The sequence below is a fragment of the Nematolebias whitei genome, chromosome 23, assembly GCF_014905685.2.
Source record: "Nematolebias whitei isolate Nwh7 chromosome 23, NemWhi1, whole genome shotgun sequence".
Taxonomy (NCBI): Eukaryota; Metazoa; Chordata; class Actinopteri; order Cyprinodontiformes; family Rivulidae; genus Nematolebias; species Nematolebias whitei.
The window spans coordinates 12,624,852-12,639,729 of NC_056520.1; the positions used below are offsets into that span (position 1 = coordinate 12,624,852).

At 41.8% G+C, this 14,878-nt stretch overlaps 2 protein-coding genes across 2 annotated transcripts in view; one reads left to right on the forward strand and one right to left on the reverse strand.

Annotated features, from left to right (window-relative positions):
* LOC119429052 (receptor-type tyrosine-protein phosphatase-like N) overlaps positions 1-2,608 on the forward strand; it is a 27,634-nt gene extending 25,026 nt beyond the window's left edge. The window contains exons 15-18 of the mRNA XM_037696769.1: positions 271-324; positions 504-568; positions 648-721; positions 2,049-2,608. Coding sequence (XP_037552697.1) covers positions 271-324; positions 504-568; positions 648-721; positions 2,049-2,120 — 265 coding nt within the window. The 3' untranslated portion in view covers positions 2,121-2,608. The remainder of the gene's footprint in view (positions 1-270; positions 325-503; positions 569-647; positions 722-2,048) is intronic.
* Positions 2,609-3,366: 758 nt separating this feature from the next.
* LOC119428886 (tubulin alpha chain) lies at positions 3,367-5,886 on the reverse strand. Its single transcript, XM_037696581.1, has 4 exons — positions 5,799-5,886; positions 4,725-4,947; positions 4,483-4,631; positions 3,367-4,413 (listed from the first exon to the last, which is right to left on the reverse strand). Exons 1-4 carry the CDS (start codon positions 5,799-5,801, stop codon positions 3,439-3,441), a joined length of 1,350 nt encoding a protein of 449 aa, XP_037552509.1. The 5' UTR covers positions 5,802-5,886; the 3' UTR covers positions 3,367-3,438.
* Between the last annotated feature and the right edge of the window lie 8,992 nt (positions 5,887-14,878).

A 14,878-nucleotide genomic window follows, 5' to 3' on the forward strand; every position in this document is an offset into this window, starting at 1 on the left:
CGATCTTTAAGGTATATCTTCCAGGTCTGCAGTGATCCTGTGGAACATTTCCAGAAATGTTCCTTTGTACCCCTATTCCTAATCCTAATCTGAATAGACAGAGAGCTCTTCAGATATTTTTAGAACTTGACAATAAGTAACTTTTCTTCCATTTTTACAGTTAGAATGAAACCAGAAGCTGAAAGAAGAAAAGAAATAACAAAACATGTCAGTTTTTCGTATTTAATTTTGAGCTTCCTGTTTGTTCCGGCTGTGTTTTGGTCTCTTCAGGAAGGTGAATAAATGTTACCGAGGACGATCCTGCCCCATCATCGTTCACTGCAGGTAAAACTAGAGTTAAATGCTTCACCTCATTTCTGACAAACTAATTCATTCTCTGATTCTGTGTTTTACAGCAAATTGTTTCATGCATTTTAAAACTTCAATCATGTGACCACTTGGTGGCAGACATTAGTCACACTTAATGTGCTTGGCTAATATGATGTTGACTTGTGTTTCCATAGCGACGGTACAGGCCGGACTGGGACCTACATCCTGACTGACATGGTTCTGAATCGTATGGCTAAAGGTAAAGCAAACAAAGTCCAGATAAATATCCAAACACGCCCGAAACGATTCGTTAAGAGAACGTTCCCATGATCCTTCAGGAGTGAAGGAGATCGACATCGCTGCGACGCTGGAGCACGTCCGAGACCAGCGGCCCGGGATGGTGCGCACCAAGGTGAGTGTGGACCTGCAGGAACCACCCAGAACCCTCACAAAACACCGCATGGACTTCATGGGTGAAGCCACATGAAAACAGTGATGTTATTTACAAAGAAACAACAAATTTGTACAAATATTTAAAATTAAATGAGAAAGTGATTGTACTCTAAGTAAAGATGGAATTCAAACCTGCGACCTCCTGACCACAGACTTCTATTAACTAGTAGCAAAATACTAGCTAAAAGTAACAAAACTCTATATAAAAGGAGCAAAATACTAGCTAAAAGGAACAAACCCCTAGCTACAAGCTAAAAGTAGAAAAATGCTAGGTAAAGTAGTAAAACCCTAGCTAAAAGTACCAAAATACAAGCTAAAAGTAAAACTCTAGTTAAAAGTAGCAAAATACTAGCTAACAGTAACAAACCCTAGCTACAAGTAGCAAAATACAAGCTAACAGTAACAAAACCGTAGCTAAAAGTAGCAAAAATACTAGCTAAAAGTAACAAAACACTAGATAAAAGTAGAGAAATATTAGCTAAATGTAACAGAGCCCTAGCTACAAGCTAAAAGTAGCAAAAATACTAGCTAAAAGTAACAAAACATTAGATAAAAGTAGAGAAATATTAGCTAAATGTAACAAAGCCCAAGCTACAAGCTAAAAGTAGCAAAATACTAGCTAAAAGTAAAACACTAGATAAAAGTAGAGAAATATTAGCTAAATGTAACAAAGCCCAGCTACAAGCTAAAAGTAGTAAAATATTAGCTAAAAGTAACAAAACCATAGCTAAAAGTATTGTTAAAAGTAGGAAAATACTAAGTAAACGTTAACGTCAGAACGGCAGCTAGAGGCAATGGCAAAAACAAGTTTGCGAAAAGTAGACTAGCTAAAAGCTAAATAGTTAGCAAAAGGGCTAAAAATACAAGAACAGTAGCTAGAAGCTAAAAAAGGCATAAAGCTATCTAAAAGCACCGTAAAGTTAACCAAAAGCAGTAAAAGGTTAGTTAGAAGCAATAAGTTCTAGCTAGAAGCTAAAAGTAATGAAGGCTAGCTACAAGTAGCAAAAACTAAACTACATGTAGCAAGTGAAGAGCAAAAAGCAGAAAAGTTTGTGTAAACGGCTCAGAAAGGTTCAGTTTTAATCCTGAATTTTGGTTTACTCCTACAATAAGATATTTTAGTGACAAAGCTCATATCGCCCCCTGCTGGTCGACATTATTTTACAGATTAAAAATATGTGGCTGATGACCGTCCAGTGATCACTCGAGGGGTTTGCTCTTTCCCACCAGTAAGTTTGTCGAATGTGATGCATTAAAAACAATTTGTCTCTTTGTCTCATGTCCAGGACCAGTTTGAGTTTGCGTTGACCGCAGTGGCCGAGGAGGTGAACGCCATCCTCAAAGCTCTGCCCCAGTGAAACCAGAACCCGGGCCTTCCCTCCCACACTGCACCTCAGCTGATGCTTTCAAACCAAGTCAGAAAATATTGAGGTTAGGACTGATGTGTATCCCGGGACCTTAAAAACCCCATTCTCCAAGCTGCATGTGAAGGCACCACAGACCATGTTTCCAAAGATTCCCTGGAACTGTTTGGAGTTTGGGCAAAGCATTGTGGGTAAAGTGTTTGTTTTGGACTCGTCCAGGAAGCTACACCTCGTCGTCCTGCTGCCCCCCACCCCCCAATGTGCCATTTTAATCATCTTTAATCGTCGTGTCTCTGGATATGTTGTCAACCTCAAGCAAAACAAAGAAAAAAAAAAAAAAAAAAAAAAGCTTTTTGTATCTGTGAGACCTTGAAATAAATTGTGTCCAAGTGCTGCAACAACCGTGTGACTTCCTGTAGTTCAACTACCAAGTTAAACATAATATTTAAAGTTAACAGTACAATGTTTCGGATTTCCTGCTCAACAGTTGCCACATTACCACAGAACTGGAGAGAAGCTGCTAAACAGCTAAAATCAGTTTAATTAGCTGGAATACTGTACTTTTGGAACTAAAGTTTCTCAAACTTTGATGGGACCGTCACGTTGAGGCCAATTTTAGAGTCCTGTTCAGATGATATTTCAATGACCGAGTTAGTGTTGTAGCAGCTGTGGTCATGTGACACTGGCAGTTCCCAGTCTTCGCTGAGCAACCTTGTTGCCACGGTAACTCAGAATGACTAAGTGTCGAGCTGGTCATTTTAAGATTTGAGGGGTTGCTCGTTGCAGGTTGGGCCCCATTAGTTGATGGAAGTTAAAACCCTTCCTGGTGGTTTATGTGCTTGCCGGATCCAAAATGGCCGACTAATGGAAACTCCCAATAGTCAGCCATTTTGGATCAGGCAAACAAGCCAGATAGAAAATAAAATAAAAAATTGGAAGACTTTGAATAATGGCGTTCTACAGTATTAAATGTTCAAAAATGAAAAATATTTTGAGTTTGTCCAAATGACTGCAAAGCATGAGTCTGGAGCAGGACTATTCAACTAAACTGCTCAGGGGGGCAGTTACTGAAAACCAAGAGCTCAGTGACATCCAGCAGTTCGTGTTCTAGTTTAGTTCAAAATGACTGAACTTTGAACCCGATTTGGCCCCAAGCCACCAGTTGAACAGCCCTGGTCCTATAGGTCTTTTGTTGACGCCGGGCTGTTTAACCCCAAAGATGGAAACAATAAAAACCCACAACAGTCGAGTTGAACTTTATTAAACTAAAACGAACAAAAACAAAAATACATGGGTGCGTTTGAACTAAGCTCTAGTACTCTTCGCCCTCTTCCTCCTCTTCGACGCTGTCTGTTCCCACCTCCTCGTAATCCTTCTCGAGGGCGGCCATGTCCTCTCTGGCCTCGGAGAACTCCCCCTCCTCCATGCCCTCCCCCACGTACCAGTGGACGAAGGCCCTCTTGGCGTACATGAGGTCGAACTTGTGGTCGAGCCGGGCCCAGGCCTCGGCGATGGCCGTGGTGTTGCTCAGCATGCACACGGCCCTCTGCACCTTGGCCAGGTCTCCTCCAGGAACCACGGTGGGGGGCTGGTAGTTGATGCCCACCTTGAAGCCAGTGGGACACCAGTCCACGAACTGGATGGAGCGCTTGGTTTTGATGGTGGCGATGGCGGAGTTGACGTCTTTGGGCACCACGTCTCCGCGGTACAGCAGGCAGCAGGCCATGTACTTCCCGTGGCGGGGGTCGCACTTCACCATCTGATTGGCCGGCTCGAAGCAGGCGTTGGTGATGTCAGCCACCGACAGCTGCTCGTGGTACGCCTTCTCCGCTGAGATGACGGGGGCGTAAGTGGCCAGGGGGAAGTGGATACGAGGGTAGGGCACCAAGTTGGTCTGGAACTCCGTGAGGTCCACGTTCAGGGCGCCGTCGAAGCGCAGGGAGGCGGTGATGGAGGAGACGATCTGTCCGATCAGGCGGTTCAGGTTGGTGTAGGTGGGACGCTCGATGTCCAGGTTCCTGCGGCAGATGTCATAGATGGCCTCGTTGTCCACCATGAAGGCGCAGTCCGAGTGCTCCAGGGTGGTGTGGGTGGTCAGGATGGAGTTGTACGGCTCCACCACAGCGGTGGACACCTGAGGAGCCGGATACACAGCGAACTCGAGCTTGGACTTCTTGCCGTAGTCGACCGACAGACGCTCCATCAGCAGGGAGGTGAAGCCGGAGCCGGTTCCTCCTCCGAAGGAATGGAATATGAGAAAACCCTGGAGACCTGTGCACTGGTCCGCCTGAAATCATGTGATCCAGGTCAGACAGACATCCCCATGAAGAATCGAGAGATCAGAAACGGAACTTACCAGTTTACGGGTCCTGTCCAGAACCAGGTCGATGATCTCCTTGCCGACCGTGTAGTGACCGCGGGCGTAGTTGTTGGCAGCATCTTCCTTCCCCGTGATCAGCTGCTCAGGGTGGAACAGCTGCCGGTAAGTTCCGGTCCGGATCTCATCTGTAGAACCAGAACAAGCTCTTTTTTTATCATCTCCTGTTCCACGTGGGCTTCAAGGACAAGCAAAATTTTGAGTTAAAATGATCGCAGTACCGATAACTGTTGGTTCCAGGTCCACAAAGATGGCCCTGGGAACATGTTTTCCAGCTCCGGTCTCACTGAAGAAGGTGTTGAAGGAGTCATCTCCACCTCCAACGGTCTTGTCACTGGGCATCTGTCCATCTGGCTGGATGCCGTGCTCCAGACAGTAGAGCTCCCAGCATGCATTGCCCATCTGGACGCCAGCTTGGCCAACATGCATAGAGATACATTCACGCTGTCGGAGAAAAAAAAAAAAAAAAAAAACGGACGTTTGAGGAATACAAGGACTGATTTAAATCTACACAGACGCAAAAAAAAAAAAAAAAAACTAAACCTTCAGGTTTGAAAGCATTCAATTAATATTTTTAATATGAATTAAAAAGAAAAAAAAAAAACTAGACCACAATTTTTTATTATTCATTTTATTTTTAAAGATGGTGAGAAACCGTTCACATTTTAGCCATGAGGGTTCTGCGTCGTCTGCAGGCTCCCATCGGTGAGACGTCCGGACGTGCCTTGAACGCATCATTAGTTTAACAGTCGGATCGTAATCTGTAAACCTGATGAATCATGTTTAACTCGGGTCACGTGACGGCAATTAGCCCCACCCATTATTGCAGTAAAAACACGCCCATCACTGCGCAGTCCAGAACCACGCAGACCGGAAAGAACGAACGTCCCCGTGTGGCGTTCACGGACATGCATGGCTCAAAAAAAGATAAAAAACTACCGCCTAAACATTTTGTTCGGTTTAAATAAACGGGGGGGAAAATCCACCAAATATTTTTGTTCGTTAAAATTTTTGATCCCCAAAACGGTCAAGATATCGTACTTAGCGCGATTGTATTTTTTGACACATTTTTCAACTGCGTCATCTAGGCCTCGCGGCACAGAACCTGACGGACACTGAATAACTTCGTTAAATAACGGATTTTAGGCCATCTTAATGTTCTTGTCGAGCTCAAACCTTCATTTTTGTTTTAGGTTACGTTTTACAAACACTTAAATGTGGTAATTAACATTTAATTTACGGATTTTCTTTGAAAATATAACCAACTCTTACATGAATTTCTCGGTAAAACTCACCATTTTTTCAGCTTTTTTTCTCTTCCTCTTCCCGACGTTCAAGGATCGGCTGTTGGAGGCGATGTGACTAAGAAGAAAGCGCCACTCCTTTTTATAACGTCCTCAGAGGCGGGACTAATGGGCGGGGCCTAAGACACATTTGAATTTCCTTTCGGCGGGAGGATACACGTCAGAGTTTTTTTTCTTCTTCTTTATTTGTAACTAAACTGTTTACAATACAAAGTCTGAAAGAAAAGAAGTGTCATGGTTCTAACGACAGTATTTTCTTCAATGAATGTGATGTTTTGCGAGTAATAGTAGATTTATAAGGTTGTCAGAATTGTTTTTATGCATATGTTTTTTCATAGAGGCCAAGCAACACATGCTTCCATAAAAACACATGCTTCCCGTTCCAATGCAACAGCTGGCTGTGTTGTGATATTCTTCTAAAATAGGGCTCGTATAAGTTTATTACGTACAAGGATGACCGGACAAACAAATTTTCCTTACCTGCTGGGGATGGACAAGGATGTGAGTCAATCCTCCGATGGCCTTTAAAAAGCATACGTGCACCAGATGGGATGGCGCCGAACACCTTAGTGAAACACGTCTGAGTTGACATGCGTCGCCATGTTTTATGTTACAAAATGTTTAAAATACAGACTTATTACATCAACTGTTCATATAGATTTACGTGAATTTACACTGCAAATAAACGCAGCAGAAAAGTCCATGCGTTTCCCGTCATATTGAATGTTTTATATTTTATTTTATGAAATTGATCCGTCTGGCTGAAGGAAGTCTGAGATCGTCATCTAAGTATTTTCCCAATGGCGAAATTAGTTCTCTGTATTTAAGCCATCGCACCTGGGATACACCCAGGTGGAGTAGTGGGCAGCTATGCAAGCACCCGGGGAGCAATTATGGATTGGGTGTTTTGCTCAGAGACACCACGACATGTGGGAATGGCTGGGGATCGAACCTGGTCAAACCAAGTCGGCTGCACTACCTCTACCCTATCGGTCCCCAAGAATGATGTGCTTTAGGCCTTAGAACTCAAACCACACAGGAGATACTCTAGAAATACGTTCTCATGGAGAGGTATTAGTTAAAACAATGGTTCATCTCTGTTGTTGAGAGAAATAAAACGTGAAACTGCTAAAACTTACCATGATTTTAAATTCTGCTCTTGATATCAAAGACCTACAGAAGATGGGGTATAGGGTTTGTTTCTGTATAGTTTCTTAGCAACACGTTTATTGTGGATGAGCTCTGTTTTAGAGATGGAGAGTGGACAACCCATGCCCAGGCATGCCCCGCCGCCACACATCAATAACTTTCTGGTGAAAGATAATGTGTAACCCTGAGTCGGTACAACTGGTATCGTAAAACTCGTGCACTGTGAAAGCCTTCTGCCAGAACTCAGTGCTCAGAGGGGGGTCAGAGATCTCCAATGAGATCCTTCTCTGTTTGGCAATGAAGAATACGGCGTAAATACAGTGGCGCTTGAAAGTTTATGAATCCTTTAGAGTTTTCTGTATTTCTGCATAAATAAAACATCAGATTTTCACACAAGTCCTAAAAGTACATAAAGAGAACCCGGTTAAATGAGACAAAACATTATACTGAATTTGGTCATTTATTTATAGAGGAAAATGATCCAATACGTATTACATATATGTGAGTGGCAAAAGTATGTGAACCTCTAGGATTAGCAGTTAATTCGAAGGTGAAATCAGAGTCAAGTGTTTTCAATCAATGGGATGATGCTCAGGTGTGAGTGGGCACCCTGTTAGATTAAAGAACAGGGATGAATAGATAGGGCAGCACGGTGGTGCAACTGGTAGAGCTGCTGCCTCTCAGCAAGAAGGTTACCGGTTCAAATCCCGGTCCGGGTGCCTTCCTGGGTGGAGTTTGCACGCTCAGTGCCCTGAGACGACTTCTGCCGTGACTTGGTGCTATAGAAATAAACTGAATACGTATATCAAAAGACTTCTTCAGTCTGAGGAGCTGCAACATGCTCAGTCTTGTAAGCTGTTTTACCACTCGGTGGTCTCCAGCGTCTTCTTCTACGCTGTGGTGTGCTGGGGCAGCTGATGCCAACAGACTTGATAAGCTCAAGAAGAGAGCTGGCTCAGTTCTGGGAGTGGATCTGAAGTCTCTGACAGAAACTGCTCCCGATCCTGAACAACATGTCACACCCTCTGCATGACATCCTGGACTCTTACCGCAGCACCTTCAGTCGTAGAATGAGACCACCGAGGTGCTCCACAGAACACCACAAGGAAGTCCTTCCTCCCTGTGGCCATCAAAACTTTTTAACTCCTCCACCTTTCTGCACGTAGGACATTAAAAAAAATAATCCTGTACTACAATAAACTCTTTAATGTTTCTGTCTGCACCTGTTTCGAACTTAATTGTTGGCATTTTTATTTTCTCTGTTATTTTCATATCTTGTGTATCGAAACTCTGGCACATCAATTTCTTGCGGGATCAATAAAGTTCTTATCTTTTCTGATCTTATCTTATGAACAGCACCTTCTCATAGTGGATCAATCAATAGCAAGGGGCCATCATTTGCGTGGCAGGGTTGAAGGAGGAAGCCACTGCTCTCCTGTAAGAACATCGCTGCTCGTCTGCAGTTTGCTAAAAATCACGTGGCCAAGCCAGAAGGCTGTTGGAAGAATGTTTTGTGGACGGATGAGACCAAAATAGAACTTTTAATTTGTGTTATGTTTGGAGAAAGGAAAACTCTATCCCGCCTGTGAAACGTGGTGGTGGGAGTATTATGGTTTGGGTCCGTTTTGCTGCATCTGGTCCAGGACGGCTGTACATCCCTGACGGAACAATGAATTCTGAATTATATCAGAGGATTCTAAAGGACAATGTCAGAACATCTGTCCATGAACTGAATCTCAAGAGAAGGTGGGTCATGCAGCGAGACAATGACCCTCAGCACACGAGTGGTTCAACCAAAGAATGGTTCAAGAAGAATAAAGTTCATGTTCTGGACTGGCCAAGTCAAAGTCCTGAATTAGTCCAATCCAGATGTTGTGGAAGGACCTGAAGCAGCAGTTAATGTGAGGAAACCACCAGAGTTGAAGCTGTTCTGTACTGAGGAAATTCCTCAAAACCGGTGTTCAGGACTGATCAACGGTTTCTGGAAACATTTAGTAATTATTGCTGCACACCACGTTCTGGAAGCAAAGGTTCACATGAAAATCGGATGATGTTGTAGCTCATATTTACGCAGAAATGTAGAAAATTATAAAGGGTTCACAAACTTTCAAGCACCACTGTATATGATAACAGAGGCCTTATACCTTATTATGTCAAAACAATAGAAATAATGAACATACTGGCTGAGATGAAAACGTTTCTGGTTTGCAGAGGGGTAATGGAGACCACAGCCCTGGGGAAAAGGTTATTTTTTCAGTTGGTGTTGATCTGATCGTGCTGGAACCACACCCACATGGAAAGCGGGTCAAACAGCTGATGGTCAGGGTGTGCCCGGTCATGGCCGAAGCTGCTGGGCTTTGTCCCGAGTCAGAATAAATACAGTCCATGATAGAAGTCAGGGGTGGGATGTAACTAAGTACAAGTACTTTGTTAATGTACTTGAGTACATTTTTCATGTATCTGTACTTAGGTAGAGTTAAACGTGGGTACTTTCAACTTTTAATCCACTACATTTTACATTAAGTATCTGTACTTTCTACTACACTACATTTCTATAATGCGTTACACGTTAAACATTGTGGTTTTTTGGATTTGTTCGTTACTTTGAAAGTAACCAATGGCGAGAGGGGAGTTGGTCCATTGAATCACTGCAAAGTGGTCAGGTAACGTTAGACCCGCCTTCAAAAATATTTATCAATATATTCATCTAGTATATACGTCATTGAGCTGGGTGCACCCACAGCACCACTAACGCACCCAAAATGGACTCCACCACGGAGAGTCAGCCAGAACGTGCCACCCATGGCCTTATTGAAAGACCGTTCAGTACAGCAGGACAGATTCTCTCTCCCAAATGAGCCAGACTGGACTCAAAAAACTTTGCAACCCAACTTCTCCTGAACTTGAAGAAGAAATTTTTGCTGCAATATTAAAATATGTCAGTTTATGCGATGTTAGGACAGAAGACAAAGAGATGTCTCCAAATGACTCGACACTCAGGTCCAAGTTTTGAGAATGGTGTCAGGAAGTTAAAATATTGTTCACTATTGACCCATTACAAGGTTGACAACAGTATTTTAACTAGAGTTGATGACAAACTGGAGTTGAAATGATCAGAGCCTGTTCCTTTGTTAGGTGTGTCTAATGCTCCTTTTATCAGGCAGATTTTTTTTTTATTAAAATGGCTCAACACTATTAATGTATTACAGAAAATATACATACGGTAGGCACACTTAATGATATATTCTAAAATTGCGCCACTCGTGGTCGCTGCATGTTGGAGTAACTCTGTCATTTTGAGTTGTTGCTTTTGAAAACTTTAATTCCTCTTTGGCTTTTTGCCTGAAGAGTATTTACTCTGGTTTCGAATGCTGCGCAGCTGGGAGGATTCTTACTGAAACCTTTTTTCTAACGTTTGGGCATTTGTTATGATGCGTAACCATGGCAACAATGTGCTTTTTAACAACCAGGAGCAGCTGATTAACATCTCAAAAGCTCAATAATATCTCAGCTACAGCCCCAAATCTCAAATGAGTTGAAAAGGAGGCGCCGTGGATGAATTCCCATCAACCTGGCCACGGTGCTCGTCGAGTACCTGACCACCGAGATCCTGGAGCTGGTGGGAAACTCGGCTCGTGACAGTGGGAGGACTGGGATCATCCCCGGCACCTTCAGCTGTCTGTCCATGGCGAGGAAGAGCTCGGCACACTGCTGGGAGGCGTGACCATCGCTCCGGGAGGAATTCTGCCCGGTTTTCAGGTGGTCCTGCTGCCGGGAGGACCGAGGTGTCCGCTGGATTTGACGGTGGGCTGGATCTGGGTGGACAGGTTGGTAACTGTGGCCAGATTCTTTGGATTTGCTGTGAGAGATCCTTCCTGCCCACAGCTATCAGCATCTATAACAACTCTTGAATGAAACCAGGATGATGAGCTATGACAACACTTAATTTCCCTTTGGGATTAATAAAGTATTTCCGAATTCAATTAGAATTGAATATTGTAGACCATTGCATTAGGTAGTACATTCAGCAAGTACTTTTACTTTTGATACTTTAAGTATTTTTGAAAGCAAGTACTTCCTTACTTACTCGAGTAAAAATGTTAATGTGGTACTTCTACTTTTACTAAAGTACATTTTTGTCTGTTTATTTGTACTTTTACTTAAGTACAGTGTTTGAGGTGCTCTACCCCAATGATTGTGCAGCTTTAACCACCTGTTGTGTCGTAAGAACACTTTCAGTTGCACGGTGAGAAAAGTTGATTAGACGCTGCTGAAATGGGCCCGTCTCCGCTTTCACGTCATTACGTGTACACAATTACACATTGTTATGCCTTTTTTTTTTTTTTACCAGGTAAGGAGTATTAGAAATTCTATAGGATCTTTTCTGTGGACGCCCAGAAACTTGAGGCTCTCCACATATTCCACCTTGCTAATGGGGTGGGAGCAGTGGTGTGGTCTACGTGATGCACTGGTATACACTGGCGTATACCCACTAGAAAAGTTTGGGAAACATGGGAGGTTCCTTTGTCTTTTATTCTTGAGAGCTTTAAAATGATCTTTGTCTTGTTGATGGTAAGAACCAGTCATGACAAGCAGCGCCATCTCTGACCTGTTGCTGCCTCATCGTCATCGGAAATGAAACCAACAACTTTGGTGTCGTCAGACTTCACAGGCGTATATGGAGTAAAAACAGGTGCTGCAGTGAGTCAGAGCACTGGGTTCAGCACTCATGTGTAGAACCTGTGATCTGGATTAGCATGGGCGAAACGTGTTTGTAGATCCTGACTCTTTGGGTTGCTAAAGAAGTCCAGCAACCGGGAACAGAAGCAGCTCACGTTTTCTGACGCAACAAAACATCCAAATAAGAAGCATCAACATGTGCGTGTTGATCAGGAGTGTACTCTAACAAAAAAATTGAAATACATGAAATTTGGAAAAGAAAAAAAAAAAAAATGGAGAAGTGTTCCTATAGGGGACAATGGGTTTTAGGTGGAGCGAGTGTTAAAAGCTGGTGCTGTTTTGAGCTCTACAGCTCAAACTTCACAGCAGAAACACGATTCAAGCTTTAACGGGTTACAGAAAGTTGCACTGTCCAAGACTGAACTGGTGTTTCGATAGCTTTAACATTTTCTAAACAATCAAAGTTTAGTCCAACGTTTTTTTGTTGAGACGTTTCATCCTTCATCCACAGGACTTCATCAGTCCGAGGAGCCACAAACAAACCCAGTCCCACAAGCAGGGTTGTGTTTTGAGCCACTTTGGCTACGGCTGCTTCAGAGGAGTCGACGGGGGAGAGGGTGGGCGCTAGAAATTATCTAATCACCATCAAACTGGTTGGTTCTGTGGGACTCACATTTGTTGTGGCTCCTCAGACTGATGAAGTCCTTTGGATGAACAACATCTCAAAAAAAAAAAAAAAAGTCCAGAGGACCTGACTGAACTTTGATGGATTTTTTACCTGGATTATTGAGCATGAACTTTGAAATCATAGTTTAGATTTGAGGATTTAAAGCTATAACAAACTCTTCATATTTCCTCAGTCTTTTTTCTTCTTCTACAGTTTATCCATCCAATCATGTATTTTGTCTTCTTTTTCTCCACGTGTCTCTCGGTGCTGGAGGACCGATGGTTTTCTTTCAAACCTTCCTCAGAGGTAAGAGTATACACTCACCCAAACTCTTTGACTTCCATATCAAGCGTTTCATGAAGTTGTACTGGTAATCTCCAAAAACATAGTAGAAGCATGAAAAAAAAAAAAAAGTATGACCATCAAAGCCGCTCACTGGTCAATAAGTTCTGTTTTCACGTTTTGTCACCTTTCTTTAAAAAATACACCACCACAGAATACCCTGTTGCATTCATCTTTAATGACACCGACAGTGCATTTGTTAAAACATGGACCAGTTTGATTTTTATTAATTTATTTCACAAAGTGTGTAAATACAAGTTACATACGCTTATTATTTAAAATGATTGTAGCCAACCAAAAATACATTTTAAATAATATATTACAATGTATTCCAAGTCTTTTATTTAGCTGCTTATGCAGTTATGAACTCCAAAACTTCACTTTTAATAAAATAAAAAAAGATGTGTCTACATAATAATGAGCTATTCCTAAGGTCCAGACACATAAAATCTTATTTAAAAATGTTTTAACAAGTGTCATAAAAAGATGAAAGTAAGGTAATAAAAGACAGTTTCTATTATGAGGTTTATCGTTTCATCTCTCGGTGAATCGATGAATAATAATAAAACCATTTCTGCGTTAAAAAATTTAAGCCACACATCAAATCATATCCTCAAAATGACCAGTGCTAGAAAAAAAAAAAAAAACCTGTTCCCTTGGATAAGAAACTTTACTAGAGTTTGATAAATCAGGGTCGAGTCCTGAAAACATAATGTTAAATGTGGCGTTCCACTAGGACGTGTCACTGGACTCCTGCAGTTCATTTTACACAAAAAAAACACTACCTCGTGTTACATGAACGGAAAAAATTCGAATTAAATGCTCCATGCAAAGGATCTAGGAGAGTTCCCAAACAGGGATGCACAATTCAAGAAATTTTCAAAGTTGGAAACTTTTCATGTGAATTCATGGGACTTTATGGAAATAAACGTAGAATTAAAAAAACAACGGTTGTCTGGGATTTTAAAGTTGGAGAACCTATATATTAGCACAATTTTGACTAAAATAAGCAGATTGCTAATATATTATGCAGAATATGTAGAGACAAATGGAAATAGTAACATATAAAACATTTAGTTCAGAGTTGTAACTAGTTTAGTTGTGAAATGCAATTTGTGCAATAGACACTTTTGGTCAAACTAATCATCCGTCTGCCTCTAACAAAAACAAAATGATTACATTTTCATTTGAATATCATAGTTTGTTTAAATTACCCCAAATTTCCAGTTAATTCCCATAAATTCCACAAAAAGTACCTAATTTAGAATATGTCCATTATTTTTCACCTTAACTTCCCAAGAGAAGTTTCTGGAAATAATTTGGGTTTTAATTCTACAATAATTCAATTCAGAACAGCCATGGAAAAAAGAAAGTCTACTATCTTTCACTTCTAAGGTTTAAGGCATAATAAAACTGATTTGCTCTTTAACTGGTTCTAAAACATCACTGGGACCACAAGACCTCTGGAACAAAACCAGACAAAAGTAGATACGTTTACCCAGAATGCACAGCAGCAAACGCCTCATTCCTCTCAGATTTATGTGTTGCTTGACTGAGAATCAGCATCTGCAAAGGCCTCAAAACACCAAGATGTAGGTCCAAAGTGGATTTCCAGAGATTTGACTAATTTAAAATTTGTTATTCAGCTATGGTTTAAAATGTCTAAAATTAGCTAATGGTTGTTGAGACTGTTCGTGTTCTCATTTATTTTTAAATTTTTTTAATTAACGTTTGGGCTCTCGGGTGTCTGCTGCTGTTAATTTGTGGGTCAGAGGCTGAACAGTTCAGAAAATCTTGTTCTAGAGTCAAATGTGAGGACTGCTGTCCAAGAGCTGACACTTGGACCAAACTGGGCCAAGAAGCAACTTGACAATAATTCCAAACACAGCAGCTCATCTACAATAGAACGGCTCGAAAAGAAAAGAATCAAGATGCTGCAAGGGTCCAGTCAAATCCAGAACCTTGGCTTGACTGAAATCACCTTCAGTGAGCCGAAAGGTGAGTAACGTCTGCAAACATCAATGAACTGAAGCAATGTTACAAAGAATGGGACAAAATGCCTCTACAACCATGTGAGACTGATAAAGTCCTACAGCTTGAACATGGAAACCCTAGAACTAAAAGGGTGGACTTTGTTCCCCATGACTGTTTGTTTCCTATAAAAGCTTTGAACTTTGACTAAACAGGCACCGTTTTCCATCATTTGAATCATATGATGCCTTTCAACGGGTCC

Bases quoted from the DNA above. Each gene is read 5' to 3' on its own strand.
- LOC119428886 (XM_037696581.1), bottom strand. The intron at 4,632-4,724 runs GTACTGCGATCA...CTGGTTCTACAG, and splicing joins CCTGGAACCAACAGTTATCG to ATGAGATCCGGACCGGAACT. The intron at 4,414-4,482 runs GTAAGTTCCGTT...ACATGATTTCAG, and splicing joins TGGACAGGACCCGTAAACTG to GCGGACCAGTGCACAGGTCT.